We start from the raw sequence: 26,492 nt of genomic DNA, 5'->3' as shown, positions 1-26,492 counted from the left end.
CATTATACAGTAGTAATGAGAAAAATGTACAATTTCTGCACATGTAAGAGACTGGAGGTGGTGTAGAGTAACAAAGGTGTATGAAAGCTTTCATGTTATTCAGTGATTATTCTGTATTTTTGCAGATGAGGAGGTCTAGGGTCGGACTTTGCACGACAGAAGACCTGACATTCATACAAGCCAAAATAATGACTGATGGTACTTCACTGTATCAGTTCCCCCGTTTCTGTTTTGTATCGACCACAAAGTCTGTCAAGGAACCAAACCGTATACATTTCAATCACTTGTAAATTTAAAACACAGCAAGCTACACCGTAAAGATGGAAGGCATATAACATTAAACCGCAATCTGCAAAAATTGACACTGCTGAATAAACACCCAATATTTCCTTTTTTCTTCTCTGTCACTGCTCATCTGTTTGAGGCAGATGAAGAGATTGAGAATGACCAGGGTAATGTCAAAATAAGGAGAAATGCTTGAAAACACATTGCATTGATTCAGTAATCTGTACATTTAGTTATAAGCACTGAGACTCATGCTAATATGAGGTGTGTAATTTGAGGACTGGGCATGTGATTTTTTTTTTTTTGTACAGCATTTTGTGTTTAAAAGTCATATTAGCAATTCAGTTTGGCTGTTTGCATTAAGAGGAGTAAAAGTACACGTGCTGATTAATTTACTGGATAATCCCTGGATTTTTGTAAAGACACAGCATGTTTAAATTTGACCTCTTTTGGGACAATAAGGAAATAAAGGATTCCTTATTTCTCCACCAGCAAGAGTTGAATTTGGCCTAGGTCTGATCATTTTCCTAATAGAAATTGTTTTGAATAACTATCAGCTGCTTATAGTTAAGACAGCATCCATCATCCGACAGTCATTGAACACAAACCGCTTTAACATGTACTGTATATGAAACATCCTTTATTTGACATTAAGAACATGAGTTTTTGAGCTTTTCACTCAAGCTGCCGGTCCAGTCTTCAGCAAATTAAGACTCAGCATTATACACTAAACACAAAGCACTAAACCTTGAAGTGCGTGTCTCTTCCTCCTCTTCTTTGGGTTTGGAGTGCAGTTTTAGTTTCACCATCACATGTTCTTGATAAGAAGTGGGACAATTTTCCTTTTTACAACAGCAAATAAGCATCTAAATGTCAAACAAATCAAATACAATACAGTTACCCTTATCTGTTTACGTTATGATACAGAACACCACTAAAAGAACAATTAATTCAAGGATACCTGCTGCAATGCAGTTTGTTTTATATCAGTACATTTTGTGAGGTTAAAGCTTCATCCAGTTAGACAAGTACAGATAGATCAAACCTGAAGACAGTGCTATTGCACTATAGGATTAGATCCATGGGGAGCCTCAGTTTTTTTGGTACTGAAGCACCTTTAACTGTCGCTCTCTGCTGTATGTACTGTTTTCTCATATAGTGCCACACTGTTCCCAGTAAACACTAAGCCTGGGTGACACTGGTCTTTGTGGGGGGGTCAGTGGTCTTCGGCCGTTTGGACTCTGGAGGCTGGCAAACCGGATCAGTGGGAGGAGAAGGGCGTTCTGGAGAAATAACAGTGAAGAATTCAGTGACAGAAGGGTCACACATGTCAACAAAGCAGTACACTGACTGGTTATCATACTAGCAACTACAATGCTGTATTTGATGAAAATGTTCAAGACAGGGCATGGTGGTATTCCAAATGTTTTAACGCCATATGGTTAGTTTAATTAAATTTACAGGATAATTCCACTTCAACACAATTATTGGTTCTTATCTTGATTGTTTTGGTCATTTCTCATATTACTGACTAGACAAAAAACATTGGCCGTCAGACAATTAATCCAACCCATGTGTGAGCCTTGCAACGTATTCCAAAGAGAAACCAAAAGAAAAAAAAATTACATCCAAACTGTCCAGTGTACACATCCATCATAGTTTACCAACCCATTTCCTGGTTCAACTTCATTTTGCAAGGAAGAATTACTTCATTTCACACTTGTCAGACTGCTTGTGTTCCTTGCTCTATCGGACTGCAATGTTGCAATATGGCTGTGTTCCCAGATTTCAGCAATTACTTTGGTCACTACACATTTATTATAGCCAATACAATGATGGTAAAAACTCCAAAAATAAGACCTACAATGTAAATGGTAATACTGTTTAAGTTAAGAGTCTTTTAGCTCTCAATTTTCTACTAAGCTATAGAAAGAACACGTACCGCAGATTTCATTGAAGTGTTGAATGTTGATTTGTTGAAACAACCTTATATCAAAGCACAGCAACAGAAACTTCTGCCAATGCACAGAGACCACAGCTAGGATTGCACAGATCTGACCTGCAGCATTCATATTGGACCATTTACGACCCGATTAAATGGATCGGAACATGTCTTGACTGATCCACAGTCAATACAGTTTCTTTGACAGTGTCATTAAAAAAATGTATTTGTTTCCGCCATCAGTTACCCTCAGTCCTGGTGGGCCACTTGCTCATTTTTTTTTTAGCACCACAGCAATCCATGGCCTCATGTTACCTCACCTAACAATGATACAAATGAGTTCCATCTAGTGAGGTACATGGATTTTAAATTTGATAAATAGCGCATTGGTATCTGAACGGTACTCTGTATTGTCAGATACCCAATGTTGAGGTATTCAAATCAATAGCGGGAGAGATAAAGTTGGATTGGTACCTCCCTGATCATAACAGAAAGCAGACATTGTGATTAAGGCTTTCAGAGAGGATGGAGGATATTTCCATCTGTATCACATTTGCTTTTAAATCGTCAAAACTTGTCCTGTGATATGTACAATGTAAAGGACAACAGCCAGAGAAGTTGCCCTCACTAACCATGTTTGGCCTTCTCAGTGGAGGAGGGCGTGCTGAAGAGTGAGCTTACAGCTGGAGACCGGGATGCAACGGGAGTCAAAGATACTCTCCTGAAAACAAACCCAAAAGTATGAATGATAAAGAGACTTCAAGCATGAGATAAACAGAAAACACACAAGCACAAAATATTAAAATAAAATGTACTCTTCCACAGAAGAGATAATCATTGTTCCACATTTATCCTTTTTTGTTCTGAGTAAGTCGCTGCCTTCTAGTAAAACTAGTCAAGACTAGTCAAGGGAAACATTCCAAGTTGCAGATACAAGGCAAATTCAAATGCATGTGCAGACCTGCCATTGTTCTATGCGCAGTCTGGTAGAGTGATTATTATTTTATAGTCAGTGGGGGGTCCAACGGATCCCTCATACCAGGCAGGGCTTTGTTCTTACTGCCAGTACTGAGCACATGCAAAACAACAAAAACATCACAAGCCTATCGTAGCTACTTACAATTCTCCTTTATTTTTTATAAGAATATATGAAATACCATTTTTAAAAAACATGTAATTTTACACATTTTAAAAGCACAGTGCTTTCTTGCTCTTTGTACTCATCTCTGTAAACTGCATCTTTAGAGATAATCAGCTTAGTTACTTTAATCATTAGGGGGGGAGGGAGGTGGATGCAGTATGCCTTTTGTAGGTACTTCCTCAGTCTGACTGCAGTCAAAACACATATAAACACCATACGTACACTTCTATGGAGGCAGAACCTGCCTTCTTCATACCGTCTACGGCACATCTAAATCGAACTTTCAATACCCTTAGTGAACTGTAAAGTTTAGGATAACCTCATTGCTACAGAAATCACATTAAATTGAATTAATTCTGCCGCACGATTCCTACGTAAAACTTCACAGTGTTCCCATAATCACCTCGGTGCTGGCTTCACTATACGGGCTTCCTTTCAAATTTAGGATTTTAGTCCAAATTCTTCTAATTACTTTCAAGGTGTTACGCAATTTGGCTTCACTGTATATCAGTGTGTATATCAAAGTTAGAAACTGGCACCTAGATGAGTTTCCTTCTAGGGTCAGCCCAAAAACTGTATTAAGTGTTTTAAATCTCATCTCAAAACCTATTTATTCTCAAAGGATTTTTATGGATGCTTCCTTACCATGATTTGTCCTTATTCTTTGACAGCTGATACTTGTCTTTGTTTTAACTGTTTGAGATCATTTTTATTGTCTTTTTTTGTAACTATGAAGCACTTTGTGACCCTGGCTTTCAAAAGTGCTGTATAAATAAAGTTTCACTTCCTATTTTACTTACTTACATTATCATTTAAATAAATATCATGTTTCAAACAGAGGAAACAGGCCTTATAAATCACATGAAATACTGTACTGCACAGAGCAGCACTGATGTTGATTAGTCGATCAACAGAAAATTAATCGGCATTGATTGTGACCATCGATAAATCTTTTAGGTTACTTATCAAGCAAAAACGTCAAGCATTCTCTGTTTCCAGTCTCTCAAACATCAGGATTTGCAGCTTCTTTCAATCGTTTTAAATTAAATATCTTTGCGTTTTGGACAAAACAAGCAGTTTGAAGGAAATTGTGATGGGTATTTCTCACCATTTCCTGAAAAACTGTAAATGAATTGATTAATCGATAATGTAATGTGAGCTTCATCATGAGATGAAGCTGCAAAACACACACACACACACACACACACACACACACTTACCCTCATGTGACTACACAAATACACATGTAAATAATCAAAGTGTACCTGCGCTCATAAGAAGGTTCAGGGGTTTAGTAAGAGATTAATCCCCTGGTTGCCTTTCACTCATCCTGCCAGAATCAAACACGACAGCCCTTATATAATTACCTTGGGGTTGGCCCCTTTGGGGTTGTTGTACCCTTCGGAGTAGTGGACCCAGCACCATTAGCACTGTTGAGGACTTTAGGGGTGGAAGGAGCGAGGGGGGTGATGCGTGGCTGGGTTGTGGAAGAGTTGGTCGGGGTGAAGGGAAGGATATGTGGTTGGGGAGTTGATGGAGCACTTGTGCTTCCAGATGTTGGGGTCTGAGGTGCTGAAGGAGCTTTGGTTTTAGGGGTAGTGGGCTTCCCCCAACCCTCCAGGGTGTTGAGGGTGATCCTACGGGGCTGAGATTTAGACTTGACACTGGGGGTGCTCTTCCTCTCCTCTGGGGTGGTGACAGAGGGGGCATCTTTGCCAACGCTGGTTTGGGATGTGGGAGTTGGGGCTGAGCTTGACGGCTGGGACACAGGAGATGATGTCCTGCCTGCTGATGATTTCTTGCCCTTTTTCTCACCACCACTGCTTGGGACAAAGACCTCCAATGTGGGGGGCTCTTTCAGTGGAGTACCCAGCTCCCCAGGAGAAAAAGACAGGAAGGAGCAGTAGCCATCTGTGGAGGACACCGCCAGGAAGGAACCATCGCGAGACCTGAAAAGGATATAACAGAAGTACATCAGCAGAATGGTCAAACATGAACGAGACGCATATCCCTCTGACATTTGTAAGAATCTTGCATTAAAGGATAGGTTTGAGTATTGTTATGGGACTGTTCTTTAATGCTGTTGTGGATGTAAATTCCAAATCATCTGAGAGGCTATCATGCACTTTCCAAAATTTAACAAATGCAAGTAAGACTGATTTTATTTCAGATAGGTTTAGGGTCTTTGTTTAGTTCAAGAGATCTGAATCAGACCCCTATCTCAAATTTCTTCAGCGATTGAAATAGGTCCGATGCTTTGCCCATTATTTCTACCAGTTGGAGAAAAAGTCGACCAATCGGAGCATAGTAGGTGAGATTCAAAATGGGAACGTAGCTAGGTAACTACCTAGCCAAATTCATGAAAAATAGCAACAGAAGAATGGTAACAAGCCTGGAGGAGATTTATTCTCCTGTACAAGTTGTTGTAAGTTGACTTCCGGAAAAAACAACTCTAAAATTTGCATGTTTCTTTGATGAGTGTGAAAAACATTAAGTTAACTGATCCTAGGAGCATGTCACTCGCTACTGATTGATCAGGGCAAAACACAACATTATTACCCCCTCCTTCACAAAAAAAACCCCAGCTAACAATAGCAAAATGTCAGACTGAATGAGTGAAGTGAAAAGAAGTGGCAATTGAGTCCAGGACACACACCAGATTTCATCTCTGCCAATGTTGACTACTCAAAAAGGTGTCCAGCTATGCATGAACACACTACAAAAGAAGACAATAGAGGAAAGTGTTAGCTTACCATGTAAGATCACTGAGTGTGTGGTAGTGGATGTTGGACACCAGGCCGAAAGGAAGGTTCTGCTGAGTGTCATACAAGAAGATTGAGTCCTCTGATGCCACTGCAAACACCATACGGTAAGGCAACTGGAATACGTTGGGAAGAGCCTGGATGGAACCATCTGTGAAACAGAAATGGAGAGGAATGAAGAAAATATACAGGAAAAGAGGAAATAAAGAGTACAGACAAATCAAAAAGGCCTTTGTTATTAGTTTTGTCTGTTAACTAATGGGGCGTATGTCCTTACCTTCTCCCCTCGTGATTCTCAGTTCAAAGTAGACGGGGCAGCAGCGCACAGCCAGTGTAGCTTTAGTTGGACATGGCAAGTGGGCGATAGGCCTAATAGACAGACAGTGATTTGTACATGAATTACCAGCATTAATATGTCCAACACTGAATCTGAATAGCACAGAAAAGTTACCTTTTAAGGCCCTTCCTGGAAAAGATGTAGGTGGTATTTATGATGTTTTCTCCAATCTCCACACATCCAGCTGAGGTTAAAAAAAGATGCCGACAGAAAAGGAAACTTGGTTTATATAAATTATTTTCACTAGGATATTACAACACTGGGTTACACCAGATAAATGCCAGGTAATAGCCACATTTTGAGCTTGCCGTTTATGTACCTGGGGCGAGCAGGAAGGACCCATCTGGTGTGAATGCAAGACGTCGAAAGAACGACCTCATACTGTCATCATGGAACATTCTGTGCTGCTTGACCTGCAAAGACACATAGATGTGTAGGACTGAGAGCGTTGATGTAACATGTCTCACCTATTTGGCAGCCGAACAGAATGTCTCTGATGATATTATGGAGTTCTATTTCATAATTTTAAGACTGAATATAAGGAACTGTATGACAAATATCCTGAAGCATCATTAACAGGTTTTGGTCAACAGGTGGCGAGGACAGAAGCACGAGTGAGAATGGAGAGTTGAGCTCATGAAGAAAAATCTAAAAAAAAAAGTACATGCAAAAGGTAAAAATAAACATATTAATGTTTGGTGTACATGTAAGTATAAGGTGGGCTGAGGGATTTACAAGCTTACATGCTCAGAATTTATGATTCCACTGCAGAGAAAACTGGTTAATTCCGACAATTAAAAGACCTTAGTCACACCTAAAACAAAAGAGTGATTCATATGAGTATCATAAAAAGCTAAATTTCCACTGACCTCTCCCTCTGCAAGTGGCCCAGAGCTCATTTTACTGATACAGAAAGCCTTCTTCTTGGTGTGAGTGCTGTACACACGCATCACCCTAAAAGGGAGGAAGAACAAAAACATCTTGAGCATCAAGCTGCTGAAATTCCGCTGCCACTGACTAGTGACTAGCTAAAAGCAGCAAATACAATAATTTAATGAATACTAGGCCCAACGACATGCCAAGAGTAGTCTGAAAGAGGAGTTCCAAAGAGTGTGTTGTTGTACCTGTCACAGCTGAGAGTGGCAACATATTGCCCCAGAGGATCCCAGGTCACCCCTTGCACGTAGCTCTTATGGTCATTCAAGATACACAGCTTCTGTCCTAAAACAAACAAACCATTGCAACCAACATGATAAATACAAAGCCAAAGTAAGAAATATCCTCACATGTTTTACAGTATGCTATACAGAATGCTTTGCATTACTGAAATTCTTAACCAAACAGATGGAACAAAACAGAAATCTATGCAATGACCATACATATCTTGTATCTATGACTACAGGCAAACCTTTGTTGATGTCCCACATAATAGCAGTGTTGTCGACAGACCCAGACACCATGAAGTTTCCATCCCGTGTCCAGCAGATGTCATACACATCCTCTATGTGTCCCCTAAAAACAGATCAAATGATAACAAAACTCTTTGTATAACCACACTATTGCTACAAATTTAGATAAAGCAAAACCGTGGTCGTACTTGAACTCAGTTTCTCAGGCTAGGCACTCTAATTTTGGTATTGAGCTTGCAATTATAGCATAAAAATAAAACGATTTGTCAACCATGATATTTACTGTTATAACACACACCACAGGCAGCCGTAAAAACACATCAGATAGGAAATTGTAAGATGCACAGAACAAGTAGATTTCCATACCCAGATTAATATAAACTAGTATAGTTATAAAATAATTAGTATAAGCCTGTTGTTTCATGACCTCTTCTGCCACATCTGTCTAATTTCTATTATGTGGTTTTATTATTTAGTAGTATTCATAACAAAGTAATGGCTCTCTTCTAAGTCTAAACATGTTAACTGTCTCACTTGCCAGACCTTAGTGATTTTAAGCGCTGAGCAAAAAATTGAGAAGTTACTGATCTACTGTATATGATTGTCAGTTTTTCAAAGCAAGCAAATTTGGGCCAGGCAGACACCAGTGAGAAGACACAATATGATCCAGAAAGTAGACGCAAAATTGATGAACAGTGGATTATAATATTGCAGGGCAGGATTCTACAACTGTGAAATATTATCATGATGGGAGGATTTTATCATGTCTGGACAACTGCGAGGTCAAAAGTGGTATTACACAGTTCCCCTACAGTTACCTACCAGGAATTTGCACTTGGATTATTGATCGGCCGATGCAGTGTGCTGCCAGACAACACTTAATTGTGCTTCGGCAAAAGTTTAGCCAAGTTTATCTGTTTAGATGGGACCCTACACAGTGCCTTCACTGTGGTCACATCAAAAATGAATAAGGAGCCTGTGTTTTTGTGGAGGGAAAGTAGGTAGAAATTGTCATTATGACATTCTAACTTGATGGGATCAAAACCGTGTACCTTAGTGTCTTGACCACAGACCAGCTCTCCTTGTTGAGCTGAGCATCTTCATCCTCCTGAAACACAGGTGCCTGCTCAGGCTCCTTGGAGTCATTGAGCTTCCACAGCAGAATCGCTGCATCTGTATCAAATAAAAACCATTATGATTATTAAAGGCCATCGTATTTTAAAAAGCCTGTTCTGTTTAGAGAATAACATCACCACTGCCTTATAAATAGTGACCCTTGAAATTTTACATACCATCTCCTCCTGACGCAAGCAGCTCTCCATTAGGGCTAAAGCGCACAACATTGACAGCCTTGGTATGTCTAGCCAGATTAGACAGAAACTCCACCGCTGCCTTCCCATCTGGGCCCATGTCTACCCGCCACAGCTGCATCAACATCGGTGCAAAAGGTCATTATTCACTCTATTCACTCTCTAAACAGGTCTGACTACATTCAAACTAACACTAACACTCAAACTAATATTTATAAACTAATATTTTCCAAACACATTTATTTTCAGGTGCGTTTTGCAAGTAATAATATTTTCAACCATGAAACTTCATTACCAGTTTGAGGATGACCTACCTTATGGTATACTGCAGTTTGATTACAAAATTTAATAAAAACATTTTTACTGCTTCCTATCATCCCCATTAATGAATTTGGAAGGGACTAAGTTTGTACGACTAACGGGTTTAATATTTAAAAGTCTCATTACTGAAATAAGTGCTGTTTGCTGAATCCTGTGCTGACGTTACAGGTTGTAAACCCCACTTATTTGGTCCTGCACATTTCACCTTACAGATGCAACCACTGGTCAAATTCATGCACACAGGTAAAGTAATGTTTGTGTTTTCCCTTGTGTGTTAGACTGTGCCTTTCCCAGACAAATGCATGTGCACAGATTTACATTAGATGGTGATTAAAGTGATTCTTGGCAAGACAAATCTGCTTTTCTTTTACGAGCCAGTTAGTTCATCGCAGCTTCCACCAGATTTATCCATTCCTCTCTCTCCACTCACTCTGACGGTGGTGTCCACTCCAGCTGTTGCCAGTCGATGAATGCGTCCATCAGGGCTGTGCTGGAAGTCCAGACTGTAGACTGGCTCCTTGTTGTGCCATGCAATCTCACACGTTACCACCTTCATTTCTTTATATCCAACACCGATCTCAGGAGGGGAAAAAAAACGTGTAAATTTGGTACTTCGTGCGGCTTTAGATGCACTGATACTGACTCCGTAGCTACAGCAGTCGGTTATCTTTTACATTCTGGCGAATATGGATGCTGTATTACGAACAACAGACGATAACAGATTGTTTTAAATAGCTAACCTGCCCACACAGTCACTGGAAACCAATGCTACAACGAGCTAACACGGTTAGCAACAAACTTATTGTTTGTTGGATGATTTGTGGCTAACGTTATGGACAAACACCTATATGTGTACATACGCTACTTTTAGCTGAAGCGTATGTTCGTTACGATTACACAAGAGTTCTGTCTGTTTATTAATTGGCATGAAGTTATCTCTGGCCAAATCTTACGGTGTTTTACCTCCTCCGTTATCCAGCTGAAGACTCCGGCAATTTCCCGCGTACTATTCATCCAAAACTTCCGGTTGACCGGGCTGCAGTGATTGGACGAGCATGCGGAAAGGGCGGCGCCCAACGGAAACGTTTGAATTTATTCAGCTCAGACAAAAATACGGTTTTGAAACTATATTTACAATTAAAAGTTCTCCTAATGACGTTTCTTAGCACATGTAGCACACGTTTAATTGCATTACATTTGTCTAACTGTTTGCAGGGAGAACCTGAAGTTAACGTTTAAGGGAAAGGTAAAGCGAAACTTAATTTACAATATTGGGCAGCCAATTGTCCTGCAACAACTTATTGTTGTAAAAGTGAGTTAGACATCCCAGTTAAACCTACTGTCAAATTTGTGATACCTTTACTTTGTTAATGAAAGCCAAAAAAAAAAAAAAAAAAAGAACAGACAACGATAGACAAGGTTTAGATCAAAACCAACAACATTTATACTTATCAAACCTGGACTTCATTACAAATTAGTCTCCAGCAACTGCTAAAACACAGTTGTGAAAACTGTCTTTTGCGGTTTCTGATGTAGACCTGGTCTGATGTGGTTTAAATGGCTAGAAAAAAAAAAGTAGCAGTGAATTGCCCTTTTTGGGGGCAGGTTTTCAGAAAGAGGATGAAGGTTTCATAAATCTGAGACCGGTTTTTAAACAGGATTATAAAGGTATGTTCTTTTTTTAAGCTATACTTGGTCCTCTAGTGTCTTGATAGAGAAAACCCTAAATCGCCATTTTTTAAAAGAGGTTTATTATCATTATTTCTTTTTTTTTTTTTTTTTTTTGCTTTCATAAATAAAATAAAGGTTTCCGAAATTTGACAGCGACATCCCAACAGCGTTAAGACTTCAACTAGGATGTCTAACACAGTTTCACAACAATAGGTTGTTGCAAAAAACTCAGAATCGGTCGCTTGAAAGTTCCTTTATGTTTCGCCTTAGATGCCGAATCGGAAGGTACGAATCATAAACGAAGTTCAGCGTCAGATTATTGGATGTATCTAAGAGAACGAGCTCACCTGAGTTTTCCACCGCCATGTTTATTACATCTGTTTTGCCGATTCTCTAAAATATGCTAATAAATGAATATTTTGAAGTGTAATTTATGAGTTTCTTTCTGCTCATTCATATTATTATCAATTTAGACTCGTGTTAGCTTCTTTACTTGGCTAGCTCTCACTTGGAAGAAGTACTGGTGGAAGAAGTACACAGGTTTGTTTTAAGTTAAGTAAATGTAACAATTACAACAAGTATTGGTCAGTATTGGTAGAAAACTATCTTAACTAAATTTGTACCTTCAAGGGAAATATTGTGTGCATAAATTGAATATATTGAATAACACGCTCAGTTGCTTTAACTGATACTGTATAAAATGTATATGAACCTGTGATATGCAGTTTAAAGTATAGTATGCAAAACTGTCTTATTAAGGGAACATTTACACATCATTGAAACTTATCTTTGAAATAATTACTACACTAATAAATAACTGAGTTTCTGTGAAATGTGATGGAAATTTGTTCTCATACACATCAGCCACTACACTGTATGATGTTCAGTGTCCCTCCAAAGACTTTTTGGGTGTTTAAAGAAAAATATAATCATTTCATCTGATACACTGGGATATGGAGATCTGTATCTACCACCATTCGTAACCCCTCAGCCCAGAGAGGAAGAACTACTTTCCTACAGGCACAACATGCAGATTCGGTTCTCTATCATGGTTTGCTACTAGACATTGCGTACGCAAGCACAACCTATTCAAGGACTTAGCGGGAAGTTTGCGCTAACTCTTTCGGTTTCAGTTTGTATCATTCAGAAACGTACTGAAAGGCTCATCACCAGCCACATCTTGTGTGTTCAGAAATGTTCACAAGGATACCAATGATACTGTGCCACAGAGCATTTCATCACAGAGCAAAGATTGGAATTAAAAAAATATATTTGACAGAATGTATACAAAACATGGTTCAATACAAAGCAAAGAGAAAACAGTTGTCGTTGTGAAACGGAATTAGATACAGAGCAGGGGGCTTTTCCAAAACAACCAGAACAAGATCTCTTTTTGTTTGGAAAACCTCAAGAAAACGCAATACTGTGATTTTAATACACTACAATGACCAGATCAACATCTCACATTTGACTGATGAATTGTCTACTTTTATGATTCTACGCAAAACCTTCAAAACGTGTGGCATATAACTCATTTATGAATGCTGTGATTTTAGTGTTATATTGCTTTTTTTTTTTTTTTGAAAGAAACAATGCAAAGCAGGTCATAGGGTTTTGCATATACTATACATCAATATACAGTGAAATCTGTAAACCTGTACATACTTTTATATTAATATGACTTAAATTTTTTCACACTCATAGGAATCTGTATTAAGTATTTACAGGTGTAATGCGGTACCTCAGTCTAGGATTTGATGATTTTTTTTCATTCATTTTGTGCCCTGTCCCTCTGCCCCAATGCTCCAACAAACTCCACATCAGAGTGGGATCTCATCAATTACATTTAACTTATAATTCACTCGGCCCAGGTCCAGAGCAGGCACGAAGGTGACGAGAAGGCGCCCAATGTTCTGCCGAAGCTCAAGCAAACTTAGGGAAAGGGAGATGAAAGGGGGACAAATACAGAGAGGGAAACTCAGATTTAGACCATTGATCTGCTGTGTTGCCATAAATGGCTTTGTAAGAGTGATACTTCTGTGACATTTCATACAACATGTAAGGGGAGTGATTTTACAACAGTTTAACCTTCTGAATGTATCTGAGCTTGAATCTGTGCCAGAGATTGCTGTCCCTTCTGCCTCCTCTGTATCTGCTCATGCAGAAGGAATCGCTGGCTCTTTGTGGACTTGTGCTTCCTTCTTGTGCATTTTCCCTCTGCTGCTGCAGGCTCAACCTGAGCTCTTCATACTGGGCTGCCAGTGTGGCCCTTTCCTCCTCCAGACTGTCCAACTGGTGGCGTAGCACACAGTGATCCCCAAGAGGAAAGAAAACAGTACATAATGATATGTATGAAGGACACATGATGACTTAAACATTGTATACATAATAACATATACATAATATGTTGTTTGTGAATTATTTTGGTTTTACAAATGTATTCATAATTCTTATCAGTGTTGGAAGCAGACCTGGAAGCAGGTGTAACAAAAAGTCCTCTTACTAGCTTTTCAGAGCTTTCCACTTCATGTCATGGTCTTCCAATCTCAAATATCACACGTATGTCACATGATGACACATGTGCCATATCCATTCACTGACCTCTTACTTTACATTATTTTGTTACACAATGTTCTCAAAAAGGTCAAGACTGATCCGTCATGCCAAAGACTTGGAAGCAGTTTTTTAAAAAGATGTCAAGTAGCATTTTCAGCTTGTAACAATGCCTTAGGTAATAGAATTGAGGAAAAGGTGTATAACATCCGCATTAAAGGATACGTTCACATTTTTTTCAAGTCTGTCTTAAAACAATACTCACATGCCCATATGTACATTTAAAGAGTTCTTGGTAATTTTAATTGTTCAAAACACAGCTGAAAGACTAACCTGTGAGCGCAGTTCCTCCTTCTCCTTGTTTCTTTGATCAAGAGGCAACTTGCAGTGCAATCTCATCAGCGTCCTTTTCCTCACCTTGAACAGTACTGGTCCTGGTCTCAGTAGCTGCCAGTAAAGCCTTTTTGTCCTTAATCAGTTCATTGATTTTCTGTTTGGCCTTCTCAAACAGACTTTTGTAGTCCTCCCCCACCTCTGTCTGGCAGGCCTTGTGAGAGCACTCCTTCATATTGATCTGAGACAGCTCCTGCAGTCTGCTTTGCAGGTCTTGCAGCTGGCAGGTAAGTTTATCAACCTGCTCTTTATAGGAGTCTCTTTCCTGAGCTGTTGCCTGCATGAGGTCAAGGAGCTGGTCGTGTTGTTCCCTTACCTCAGTAATACCGGGGTGGAGAAGTGGAGAGTATTTTGTATCACAGGCGTCTGCACAGGAAGGTCCTGCAGCTTTGTCACTTTCAAGATGATGTGTCACTCTGTTCAGCAGGGAATGGTTTTCTTGATGGTCAATTTGAGTGTCTCCCCCGTTCTCTTGCTTAATTACTCTTTGATCAGTGCTGCAGACCTCAATGTCCATGTGTTGACTCTGTTCTTTACCATTCTTATTAGATGTACTCTGCCCTGCTCTCCTGTCCCCTTCAGCTTTATTTTGGTCCTCCTTTTCCTTCTTCACTTTGGGTACTTCTGTCTGGGTGGCAGTGCTGGCCAGCTCTGGAAGAGGTGCTGAGGGGGGGCGGGTACCCACAGCTGCCGACCCTGTAGAGCTTGTTTTCGCGGCATTCGTCTCTGAGGCGGCATCCACAGCGGCATCATTGCCACACTCCAACAGCATGCAGACATTCGCATCACTTGGCTCTTCCTCTGTCTTCACTTTAGTCAAATCAAAGCATGGCTTTTTTGGCTTGGGCGTACTGGCAGTCTCCAAGATAAAAATGTCATCATCAGTGTCATCAGTATCATCCTCATCATCAGTATCAACGTGCACCGATGGGGAGCACAGTGGGCTCACATCCGCTGATGAGGGGATATCTGAAGTGCTCCTATGGAAGCCATTTACTCGAGGTCTTTTGGGTGTTGTTTGTGGACTAACAGGCTGTGTTCTTTTCCCCCTGCAGTGTACACAATGCACAGTTAATATACTTCTTAAACAAAGTGAAATTTATATCTTTAGGCTCACAAACATCACAAAATCATACCTCTGGGGACCTGCTGACAGAGAGCATACATTAGAAATAACTGGATAACTGCTACTGGAAGGGCTGCAAGCTACAGAGAAAGAAGAAAAGATTTATTAATATCTTAATCTCTCACACTTTTCTTGCTGTCACTCACAAATAGTATTTTTTCTTACCAGCTTGTGAAATGGTGGAGGACATTACTGGAGAGGATGCCGCTCTCACAGCAACCCCCAGTAGTGACTGGGTTTTAAACTTATTCCCTGGGGTAGTTGGAGTCCGGGGGGAAAGGACAGTCTATCAACAAGAACAAAAAGCAAACAAAGATAGAAACACGTAATTTTTTTAACATTTTTTAATTGTTCATATTACTAAACAATATCCACCATCTTTATTTATTAAACGACTAGACTATAAACACAATCTCTATCTTAAATAAAAACTAAACAACTTTAGTCATCACCCTCAGCCCCCTTAGTGTCAAATAGGAAATCGCACTGTTTGACGCAGCTGCTGTTTCAGGTCTTCCTGCTGCAGTCTAAGAACCTTGTTCTGCTTGGCAAGATTAGCCAGACGCTGCTCTTCCTGAAGCTTTTGATCCTCCTCGTCCTAGACGAACAGGTTCCGAAAAGCAATATTAATGTCTTAACTTCTATGGAATCAGAAATCAACACCACCAGTAAAAGAACTATTTATTCCAAATCGCGCTGAGGTGTTACAGTTACCATGTGGAGAAACTAACAATCCCAGGTGATTTATAAAAATGTGTCCTTACTTTTTCTTTTTTCTTCTTTTGCTGCTTTTTGTCCTCCTTCTCTCTGTAAAAGAGAGGGAACGGAGGTAAGGACCCACAACATGAGCCAGTTATCATGTGAGATCTAATTTTGGCAGTTTAATATAATGATATACAATTATTATTGGAGTCTAAATATTGAATTACATTTTTGAGCAAAACGCATGGCAGTGTTTTAGTGGAAATTTGTGACTCACTGTTGTTTATAGGTCTTGCAGTATGAAGGCTGGTCAACATCAGAGTCCTCAGGTTCCTCCTCTACCATGCAGCTCCTAGGAGGGCATATTAGATAAGAGATTGAAAAACATCAGCAAACATCCACTGAGACCAAGCGACATTAAGCTATTTTTAACCAAATGCCTTGATATCATCAATCATCAGTCAAGGCATAACATCGACCTTAAACTCTTTTAGGACAAAAGGTTTTATACATGATGCTACATGTATACAGAACAAGTAACAGTAACAATTATTATGTGTAAATCTAGAAATAATCCTAAATAATCCTACAGAGTTGATCCACAAATCTGGATAGGAATATGAGCTGACTTTTTCCAGTTATATTGTTTTATTTAATTACATCAGATTATGATTATTGTGGCAGGTTTATTGATAATGTTCTGGTTACCTGAACTGAGGATCAGGGTTCATATGACAGAACCATTTATCTGGCAGCTTGCTGCAGTCAATCCCATCGGGGAGTTTGCGCCACTGCAAACAGTCATCACACTGCACCCAGTTTTGATCTGGTCGCTTCCTGAGGACATAAAGAGAGACAAGTATCAGAGCATGTAAGGGATCAACATGGTTAGACAAATATGCATGTAGAATACAGTCAGTCAGTTACTGCAAATGTACTGACATGGTATCTTCCACTGGTGTGGTGCTGTTTGGATTGTCTCTGTTCCTCCTGTAGCGGATTTCTTTCCAGTACTCCTCCAGTTTGATCCCCAAATTGGTCATAGTTTTCCTGAACCAAGAAAATTGGGCACTTTAGTCATCTACATTTCTGGCCGTGTGTTGACCAATAATGCAGGAATGTGATCAAGATTATTAAAACAATCAAACCAATCTGATCAAAACTGAAAACAGAATTGATGCCATTTACCTGTACTTATCGTTCTCCATAAAGCTCTGTTTGTTGTGTGTAGGATCCAGAAAGTTACACTCTATCACCCCAATGACACCAACGGCTTGGCTGTTGGCCTGTATAAGGCAAAGATTCATGAGACAAACACCGGATCATAACATTTAGAATGTGTCGATAGACACAATCACTGTAGCAGCAGAAACTCACCTTAAGCTGGCAGCCCACACGTTCGTAGGCTCTGATGAGACGATTCTTGTGGTACATCATAATACCATACTGGTCTTTACTGTTGGTGTTATACCCGAAAGTGATAGGAATGCGTTTGTTCTGAAATAACATCTAAGGAAAACCCAAGAGCAGAGATATAAACACTTTCGATGCACACCCATTTGTCCCCTACGTATTAATGTAGGCACAAATTAATTTAAAAAAGAAAAAGAAAAAAAAGGCACAGCCCTAGAAAACCTCTGATGAAAGGATACCAGGAAAGTCGGCTTGTAGTGGTCCTTTCTGATGCAAGCCAGACTCTTATTGATGAGCTGAGATTTCACCTTTTGACCACGTATGATGACCTGCATCCGAGGCTTCAGGTACAGAATACTGCAATATGTCTGCACCCATTAAAAACACAACTATCAATTTAGTCATAAAAGCAAAGGAAAAGTGTTAGAGTCATAAGTTAGGAGAGACAAAGAATCATAAGTGAAACGTTTTTATGATTTTTTTCTTTCACTTGGATACACACAAAGAGAGATTACATACAATTAAATGCATTTAATTAAAAAAACCAATTGGCCTAAGCTTCACAAATTATGCAAAAAAAAAAAAAAGCACCAAAAACCTGTGATTAGCCCAATTGTATTTATTACAGACACCCTTCAGATATGTATTAAGACTCATAAAAATTCTCTGCTTTGAATACTAATTTGTGACTGATATAGTTTTTCAACAATAAAGTCCATTTCTACACTGACCACATCTACTCCTTCTCCCTCAGTGAAAAGTCTGGAATCTATAAATATGCAACTATTGGTCATTTCAAAAGTTTAACTGCTGGACACAACATGTCTCCTACTTCATTGAAATGGTCATTCTCAATATCATATAAGCACTGGAGGTTTCAAATTTCCACATCAAACTTATGTAAGTTTCACACTGAAGCACCACTGGCTTCCAAACTAAAACTCCTGCTGGCAGATGGACGTTTTAAACATAGATTTAGGTTGAGCTCAGAGAAATTTTCTCCTTTCAGCAGATGATTGTATAAACAGCCTTCTAGTGACAAACTCTGCACATACATCATTCTACACAGTGAAGGTCAAATATCCAAGTGAAGTAATAAAGCAAAACACATTTTTCAGTGGAGGGGGACTTTAAAAATTTAAGTTTTTGATGTTTGTTTACATGACATCGTATAATATGTTAACAAGTGAATGTGTGTGGGTAATGTATAAAAATTGTACCTGACGTAGGTATAACAGAGTCATGATGACTTTTTGAGGACATCCCCACATGATTGCTCCTTACCCGCAGCGAGTTAAGACTCCTAGGGATGTGTGATGTGATCTGATGTTGAGGAAAGTCGTTCACTGCCTCGGTGACATCAGATGGAATTCGGATATCGTAACGGTCATTCTCAAAATCAAACTCTACTGTTCCAGTAGATGTCCTATTAAGAAGAAAACATAAAGAGTACGATCTAGACCTGCTCTATATGAAAAGTGCTCTGAGATAACCTCTGTTATAATTTGGTGCTATATATATAAAACTGAATTGAATTGAATTGAAATAAACAAGATAGGCATATGGGCCTCTATCACTGTTCGTCACTGTACAAATCTGAGGTTTTTACTAGAGCCATAGCACAAAACACTGTAAATGATCCTCTACACATTACCACTTAGCTTCTGAAATAAAACATACATGTAAAAACCTGCACATGTACAGTGGCATGAAAAAGTTTGGGCACACCAGGTCAAAATGTATGTTAGTGTCAACAGCTAAGTGACAAGATGAGAAGAAGAAATGATGAGAAGAAATGATTTCCAAAGAGCATTAAGTTAGAGATTAAACATTTTTTGTTTTGTACAAGTTTAGAGTGAAAAAAAGGAAAGGAACACCATACATAAGTCTAAAATAATTGATGCCCACAAAGCAGGAGAAGGCTATGAGAAGATAGCAAAATGTTTTCAGGTAGCTGTTTCCTCAGTTCGTAGTCTAATTAAGAAATGGCAGTTAACAGGAATGGTGGAGGTCAAGTAGAGGTCTGGAAGACCAAGAAAACTTTTGCTAAAAAGGAAAATCAAAACCCCCGTTTGATGGCAAAAGACCTTCAGGAAGATTTAGGAGACTCTGGAGTGGTGGTGCACTGTTCTACTGTGCAGCAACACCTGCACAAATATGACCTTCATGGAAGAGTCATCAGAATAAAACCTTTCCTGCCTCCTCACCACAAAGTTCAGCGTCAAAAGTTTGCAAAAGAATATATAAACATGCCTGAGACATTGTGGAAACAAGTCCTCTAGACTGATGAAGTTAAAATAGAGCTTTTTGGCTGCGATGAGCAAAGATATGTTTGGAGAAAAAGGGATGCAGAATTTCATGAAACGAAAACCTCTCTAACCGTTAAGCCTGGGGGTCGATCTTGCTTTGGGCTTGTGATGCAGCCAGTGGGAAGGGGAACATTTGACTGGTAGAAGGAAGAATGGATTCAGTTAAATACCATCAAAATCTGGGAGCAAACATCTGTCTGTAAAAAAGCTGAAGATGAAAAGAGGATGCCTTCTACAACAGGATAATGATCCTAAACACACCTCAAGAGCGAGGGCTGAAGGTTTTGCCACGGCCGTGACAGTCCCCTGACCTAAACATCATGAAAAATCTTTTGATAGACCTCAAAAGAGCAGAGCATGCAAGACGACTCAAGAATCTCACAGAGCTAGAAGGATTTTGTAAGGAAGAATGGGCAAAAATCCCCCAAACAAGAACTGCAAGACTCTTAGCTGCTACAAAAAGCGTTTACAAGCTGTGATACTTGTGAAAGGGGCTGTTGCTAAGTACTGACTATGCAGGTTGCCCAAACTTTTTTTGGGACCCTTTTCCTTTTTTTCTTTTTTCAACTGTAAAAGATGGAAATAAAAAGTAATCTTGCTTAAAATATCAAACAAATGTATCAACTTTAATGTTATGCGTTTTTGGAAATCAGGTCACAGTAACAGAAATTTTGACCTGGGGTGCCCAAACTTTTTCATGCCATGGTATGTGTGGACTATAGACAGACCTGCGGAGATTCCAGATGATGATCCGTGTGCCGGTTTTTCCTGTGGACCAGGGGGGAGTGATGGCACTGAGCTCAGTGAGGAGCTCCTCCTGTGTTTTGAAAGGGGAATGGAGCAGGATGTCCTGCAGACTGGCTTTGTACTCCTCTCGTACAGAGAGTAGGGCTTAAGTTAAGGACAACTTGAAAAATTAGGACAAACAGAGATATGGCTGATGTATGATTGAGAGAAAATGTGCCTCCGTAAAACATGTCAAATTCACAAAAAAATATATGTAGGCTTTTAATCCAGCCTACATAGAATTCAAAAATGAATAACTACACCCAGACCCTTTTCACATTGAGAAAAAATTTAAAATGTATCAGATCAGAATTTTGTACAGTCTTCCTGTACCAAATTCAGTTGAGTACACACGGTATTTTAATGATACCAATAAATCAAGAAGATATTAACATTGTATCTGTTAACATGTGATGTGAATGAATACATTAGATAAAGGATATTCTTGCTGTTTTTTGTCTGTTCAAAGCTGACAATTGGTACAATTATTTGGTTAGCGCTGATCTTTTCCAGGTAGGTCTGAGAGAGCATCCCGACACATGAAGTGCTCTTCGACTTGGAAAAGACGATGGCGTCTCTGCCAAGACGCATGGATCCCGACTTGAAGCCGTTGCCGTAGATACCTATTGGTGCTACACCGTTTACAGCAGTCTTATCACTGTACCCAAAGCTTAGGGGGGAAAAATATGCAATACTTTTTAGTAAGTATATGAAATGCATCATGATTAGTCACATTCATCCCTGAAAATTTGACTTGTTCCAAATCCTATCTAAAGATTGTATTTAAAAGGTTTTAGGTGCTGCTCATTACAATGTATGTCAATACTGGCAGTGCAGTGTGACTTTCGGTAGACCAGTACACCCTACAATGAATAATGGTTTCTGAATAAGTTTCTGAACAAATATAAAAATTAAAATGGACAGTAGATCTTCAAAGATATAAACTAACACCAGTTCCAAAAATGTTAAAAGTGCACGAACTATTAAACTTATTTTCCAATAATTTTCCAGAAATGTCAAGCAGCTGTGTCTGTACCTGAGCATCTTATGCATAGTTTCAGAGTCCAGTCCATTTCCATTATCCATAAAGCTGAGGCATTGTTGTCCTCTGACCACAGTGTTATCAATCCAGAACTGTTTGGCACTGACATCTGGATCATAGGCATTGTCTGTAAGAAAATAGAATTCAATTTTAGGAACATATTAAATTCAAATGACACCCCCCCCAAAGTTTTGCGAAGAATATTCTTTGCCTCTGAAAACAGGCATAAAAAATAAAGACAGAATTTACAAAGACACAATGAAGTTGTTTGGAAAAGAATTGTGAATTAACATTTTATTGTACAGAAATCTCAATGACAGCAGACAAAGAGTGAGTGCATCGCATAAACATCCACAGAGCTCCAATAGTTATTTAAAAATTAACCAATAATAGACAGCGTAAGTAGAAATTTATTATTGAAATAAATCAGAGAACAACAATTATAAATTACAGTTTCTGAAGGGTTCACCAAGTTAAATCCAACACTTTTAAAGACCTTTTTAATACTATATTGAATACAATTTAAATACCTGTTTCAGAGTCATACCGGTTAAAGTATTAAGTATGATGGAAAAACAATAGGGATGATATGATCTAGAATTACTCATTATTACAGTATATCACCTTTTCTTCAACAATAATCCCTGATGATGTAATTAATTAATACAACCCAGACCTGGAAAAGCGGGAAAAAAAATGAATGGCATGAATGAATGGTACTGACTGAAACTCCAAGAAAAAGGAATGAACATCCTCCGGCAGCACAATCCACTGTCCACTTTAATATATGTGTAATGTCTCCCAGCAGGCAAGATAAAATATTCACTTTTAAAGACCTGCAGCTACCCTGTAAATGTACTCAGTCTCAAAATGGGGAGAGGAGTTGAGGTTTGTTTTGTGGTAAACTGGAATTTGAACTTGACGTTCAATGAACTGTAAAATCCTTACAGAGCCCCTGCACTCCTTTCATACAATATTCAGTACCGGCCTTTACCTCAGCACCTGATTGTCATTACAACACTAGTACATCAAAGCCAATATACAGTATATGATGATATTTAAATCAGGCCCTTTTGATGATGATGTTTTTGAAGGAGTGTTGTTAAGTTCAAATGTCTGCTGCAGCTTTTAACATTGTTGGTTGTTTGTTTGCAGAGAGCAATCTTGGTGTGGAATAAAGATGAAGACATATTTTATATTTTAGACATTCTTTTCAATTTGACAGAAATCGGTCCTGGGGATGGAAAAGTAAGTCCCATCTGCATTTGAATGCATTTAAACATAGTTTGCTTACGTCACAAACATTTGATAGCAAATAAGCAAAGGATAATTATCTTGTCATCCGAGAATCTCAGTCTTGCAGGTCAACTAGGAACATCAATAGTGCGTAGTAAAAGAGAAACTTAAGTAAGTCATACAGTTTCATTTGAAAATTAAACCCTGGGATGATGACTCACCTATGAGCTCAGCAATGGCACTGAAGGGCCAGGTGTGGCTGGTGGAGTTGGTATGAAGAAACCTGGGAGAAAGCTGCAAGTGGAGCAAATTATTTTTGTACATCAGATCACGATGTGTTTAATTCTGATGATTTTTCTTTTGTGAAACATGTTTTCGTTTGTTCAGTAAAGTCCTTGTCTGTGTTCCATGAACACTTTATCTTGTCTGTCCCTCTTCTTGAGACTCACAGCCAGGATGACTCCAAAAGGTGGGCTGACGTTCTTGCTGTTAATTGTGTTATTTGTGAACGTTGGCCTCCCCGGGTTTGAGGAGGGTGGTTCAAATGACCTCTAATACATTTGTGTGTTAAGAGCCAAAAATCTAGTGCCCCCTCAACCCCACTCATCCCCTCGACTTATTGACGCAAGAATTGTTTTGAATCGAGAATCGACTCTGAACTGAATCGTGACACCAAGATCAGGAAAAGAATTGAGAGATTGACAAACACTCCGACGCCTACTGAGCGTGTTGCTCCGGTCAGTCTGTCTGACCGACGGTGCCTGTTGTCTTCATCGGAACAAATGTGACTCTACCGACAGCACCTGCCTTGTTGGTGGCTTTAAATGATCATCTAGACCTAGAGTGACTTGGTCTTAAGTACGTCAACATTTTGAGAAGTAAGAACAGATGCCACAGAAACATTCCTCACTGTTAAGACTCGGTCTCAGCACACAGATCATTTAAGAGAGCTCCAGAAGCTTCCTAACCCAGTTATTCGTCACTAGGATACACACTGTGGTACATGCAACGAGGCAGAGGCTTTTGTGATTTACAACAAAGAAAAGACATTTCTGGTCACCCGTCTGTACGCAAATAAAATACACGTTTACTTGTCCCTGGGTTTCTTAAACAGAGAAAGCGGCGATATGGGATCAACCTGAAAATTAAACATTTTCCATAAAGTTTATGCCTGCAAGTCTTCATGCGATTTAGCATAAGCGGAATTTGTCATAAGCGGCTTTACGCGTACCAGCCTATGTCTTGTGTTGTCTGAAATGAGGGAAAATTGAAACCGTCTTTTTTTTTTTTTTTTTTCCTAAATGCGATAACAGACTTCGCCCCGCACTGTAATACACAATGAAATTAAAAAGGGTAAACAAACATTAAAAAATGTATTAAATCCTCGGGAAAACACTTAACGTGTCCCCAAAAACATCACCACTTTGGCAGGCTGTGTTACAGGGACGCAGTTTGGTGTTTTTAGCTCGGCGCGGGGTCATACGATCATTCAATTCCCGAACAAAAACAGCACAAGTGTAGGGTTTGTGGCTCTGTACGGAATCGGGACACGGCTGCGGGTTTAACCAGTCTACAGCCTGACATAACCTGCGTGATGTTAAGCGGAGTACGTTAAGAGACAGGAGAAAATAAACTAGCGAACCGGAAGCCAACTTTAGCCTTGGTTAAGTGCTTCACTTGATGACTACGAGTTAGTTTTTGTTTCCAGGCAGACGGAGATGCTAAGATCAGTGATAGACTTCAACCAAACGTTACTTATCGTTAGTTCATTAATCGCCAACGGTCACTTGTTGGTAAAGAACGAGAAAATGAGACCACAGCGCACCGTAGAGTCTGTGTATACAGTCAACATGGCATATTAAACAGTATACGTACAATATTTGTAACCCTAGTGCCCGCATTGGTCGAATTTGCTCGTTTTCTAACCGTTCGTATCAGTTGACGCACAGTGCAATTGTCAAAACTGCCAAAAAAAAGAAAAAGAAAAAAGAAAGAAAGTAAATTCCACCCACCGTGCTCAGCGGGATACCGCGGTCCGTTTGAGCCGCCATGTTGTCATAAGTACGGGAGGCAGCAAGAGGACGCGAAGTAGAACGCGCGGTTCCGCACTGATGGGAGCATAACTGGCGAACAGGGACATCCGAGGTGGGAAGAGGAAATCCTCACCTGGGCCACTTAGGCTTGGGCCTCCACACCGCACGGTTTTACAGTTAAGCTCAACCTAGCTGGTAGCTAACTGAAGTCTACCGGGTCTGATGTAGTAGATTTATTGCATGTAATCAGAAAGCCTACAATATAAACCGAGCTGGTCCCGGGAGCAACTGAACTTGAATTTGAGAATATTGTTATTTGTACATTTCCACTTGTCCTGCCCCAGTGGAGCCTACAACCTCAACCCTGGAACTAAGGATAGTTCCAGTGTTTTTCGTTTTTTTTATGCATTTGGCTTGGTCTCATAACTAATAGTGTTATATCTTTTCCAACTCTTGATATAAAAAAAAAAACAGTAAGTGCAGGAGTTCTAAAACAATGGTGTAACATCCATATCATCTGATTTAATAGAAAAAATTATTAGATAATCGTCTAACTCACTACTTGATTAATGATAAATACTATATACTATATACTAATATTGAATAATACTAATGATAAGTGCTTATATTGAATAATACTTGAACAGGGAAATATTTCCCACATATGCTACAGCCCGAGCCTCCTTAATATTTACATTTTCCTGCTCTGTTGTTAAGTTCTACTCTACCATATGGAAACGTACCTAAAGCAGTTATTAAACAGCTATCTGTCAAAATGCAAGTTCCTGTCGTCACATTGTGAGCTCAGTTGTCCCCTGAATATTAGTGATATTTATTACTTGTCATTGCTATTATAATAATGTAATATTAATACTACACATTGTTGTACTTAAGCTAATTGTAAACTGTACTAGAATAAAGCCGTGACATCTACAAATTACAATACTTGGTACACTGATTTAAAAAATTGATTGAGCAGTACAAGAAATCATCTACATACTTTCCATTGCTTTATATGTTGATAAGTATTTGCATACATGTTGAAAGTGTTCCATCATCTCACCACTAATGACAGCTTTCAGCTTATCACGGTCCAGTAAGAACCCATTAGTTGGCAATTTTCTGGGATGTTTGTATTTTCTGTAAAGGACTTCCCAATCACACCTGATGTGAAGTCCCAGATAATATCTATAATAAAATGAATAATATAACCACAATCATGATCACATATTTGCTCCTTATGGGCTTGGGAGGAGATATAGTGTATACCCAAAATATATCTTCTGATAAAGGCTAGGTAATGTTTTATTTGCACACGACTACACTAATTATTTAGGGCAGTACTTTTTAATTTGAATAACTAAACAATAGACAGGAATGATGCTGGCACTGGAGGGCTGTGTACCGCATAAACTAGAGAGATCATGGGATAAAAAGGGCTGCATTGTAAATTTAGTCCCAGGGGGTTCTGCTTGTAGTTTTCTGAAAAAGACAGATGGTCTGCACAGTGCAGTTTCAGCTTAAAAATGCTGCAGTTAAGATTTTTTTTCCCCTTTCTGATCTGTATAGTTATTTTTTCCTGTCAGTTTTGTGTGTTTGTTAGTTACATTTTTTTCTGATCAACCTATAAGCAAAAATGATTGAAAATAGGCTTTTTTGCAATGCTTCAAAGCTGGACCATACCCATCCCTTCCTACCTTATTTGTACAGTTATTTAGCAG

The 26,492-nt window shown here is 39.2% G+C and overlaps 2 protein-coding genes across 7 annotated transcripts; both read right to left on the bottom strand.

Moving 5' to 3' along the window:
- Window positions 1-905: 905 nt before the first annotated feature.
- On the bottom strand, window positions 906-10,592 carry chaf1b (chromatin assembly factor 1, subunit B). Of its 6 annotated transcripts, none has more exons than XM_040149470.1 (14): window positions 10,471-10,592; window positions 9,938-10,084; window positions 9,169-9,301; window positions 8,929-9,049; window positions 7,876-7,979; window positions 7,592-7,688; window positions 7,337-7,421; window positions 6,787-6,880; window positions 6,582-6,651; window positions 6,408-6,499; window positions 6,122-6,281; window positions 4,736-5,317; window positions 2,860-2,948; window positions 906-1,568 (listed from the first exon to the last, which is right to left on the bottom strand). In XM_040149470.1, the coding sequence occupies exons 1-14, from the start codon at window positions 10,519-10,521 to the stop codon at window positions 1,468-1,470; spliced, it is 1,926 nt and encodes a 641-aa protein (XP_040005404.1). In that variant the 5' UTR covers window positions 10,522-10,592; the 3' UTR covers window positions 906-1,467. The 6 variants fall into 6 exon arrangements, with proteins under 6 accessions (XP_040005404.1, XP_040005407.1, XP_040005406.1 ...); XM_040149473.1 differs by having other exon boundaries at window positions 9,938-10,065; window positions 10,471-10,565; XM_040149472.1 differs by having other exon boundaries at window positions 10,461-10,495.
- A 2,135-nt stretch (window positions 10,593-12,727) lies between these two features.
- morc3a (MORC family CW-type zinc finger 3a) lies at window positions 12,728-24,893 on the bottom strand. The gene is given in 20 exon segments (XM_040149224.1): window positions 12,728-13,331; window positions 13,333-13,470; window positions 14,065-14,110; window positions 14,112-15,173; window positions 15,261-15,330; window positions 15,416-15,536; window positions 15,738-15,848; window positions 16,015-16,057; window positions 16,230-16,304; window positions 16,661-16,789; window positions 16,895-17,002; window positions 17,141-17,238; window positions 17,330-17,449; window positions 17,605-17,733; window positions 18,650-18,791; window positions 20,403-20,559; window positions 20,904-21,130; window positions 21,497-21,629; window positions 22,960-23,032; window positions 24,751-24,893. Coding segments are annotated over 20 exon segments (3,354 nt in total). The 5' UTR covers window positions 24,790-24,893; the 3' UTR covers window positions 12,728-12,998.
- Between the last annotated feature and the right edge of the window lie 1,599 nt (window positions 24,894-26,492).

The sequence above is a fragment of the Xiphias gladius genome, chromosome 16 (genome assembly GCF_016859285.1).
Source record: "Xiphias gladius isolate SHS-SW01 ecotype Sanya breed wild chromosome 16, ASM1685928v1, whole genome shotgun sequence".
In the NCBI taxonomy this organism is placed as follows: domain Eukaryota; kingdom Metazoa; phylum Chordata; class Actinopteri; order Istiophoriformes; family Xiphiidae; genus Xiphias; species Xiphias gladius.
This window is presented reverse-complemented; position numbering and strand designations above follow the sequence as displayed.

What these genes read in the sequence shown, in the direction of transcription:
- chaf1b (XM_040149470.1), bottom strand. Translation starts at nt 10,521, where the DNA reads ATGAATAGTACGCGGGAAATTGCCGGAGTCTTCAGCTGGATAACGGAG. An exon ending in TATGTGGGACATCAACAAAG is followed by an intron (nt 7,689 to 7,875) that starts GTTTGCCTGTAG and finishes TGTTTGTTTTAG; the next exon opens with GACAGAAGCTGTGTATCTTG. An exon ending in GAGAATCACGAGGGGAGAAG is followed by an intron (nt 6,282 to 6,407) that starts GTAAGGACATAC and finishes TCTGTTTCACAG; the next exon opens with ATGGTTCCATCCAGGCTCTT.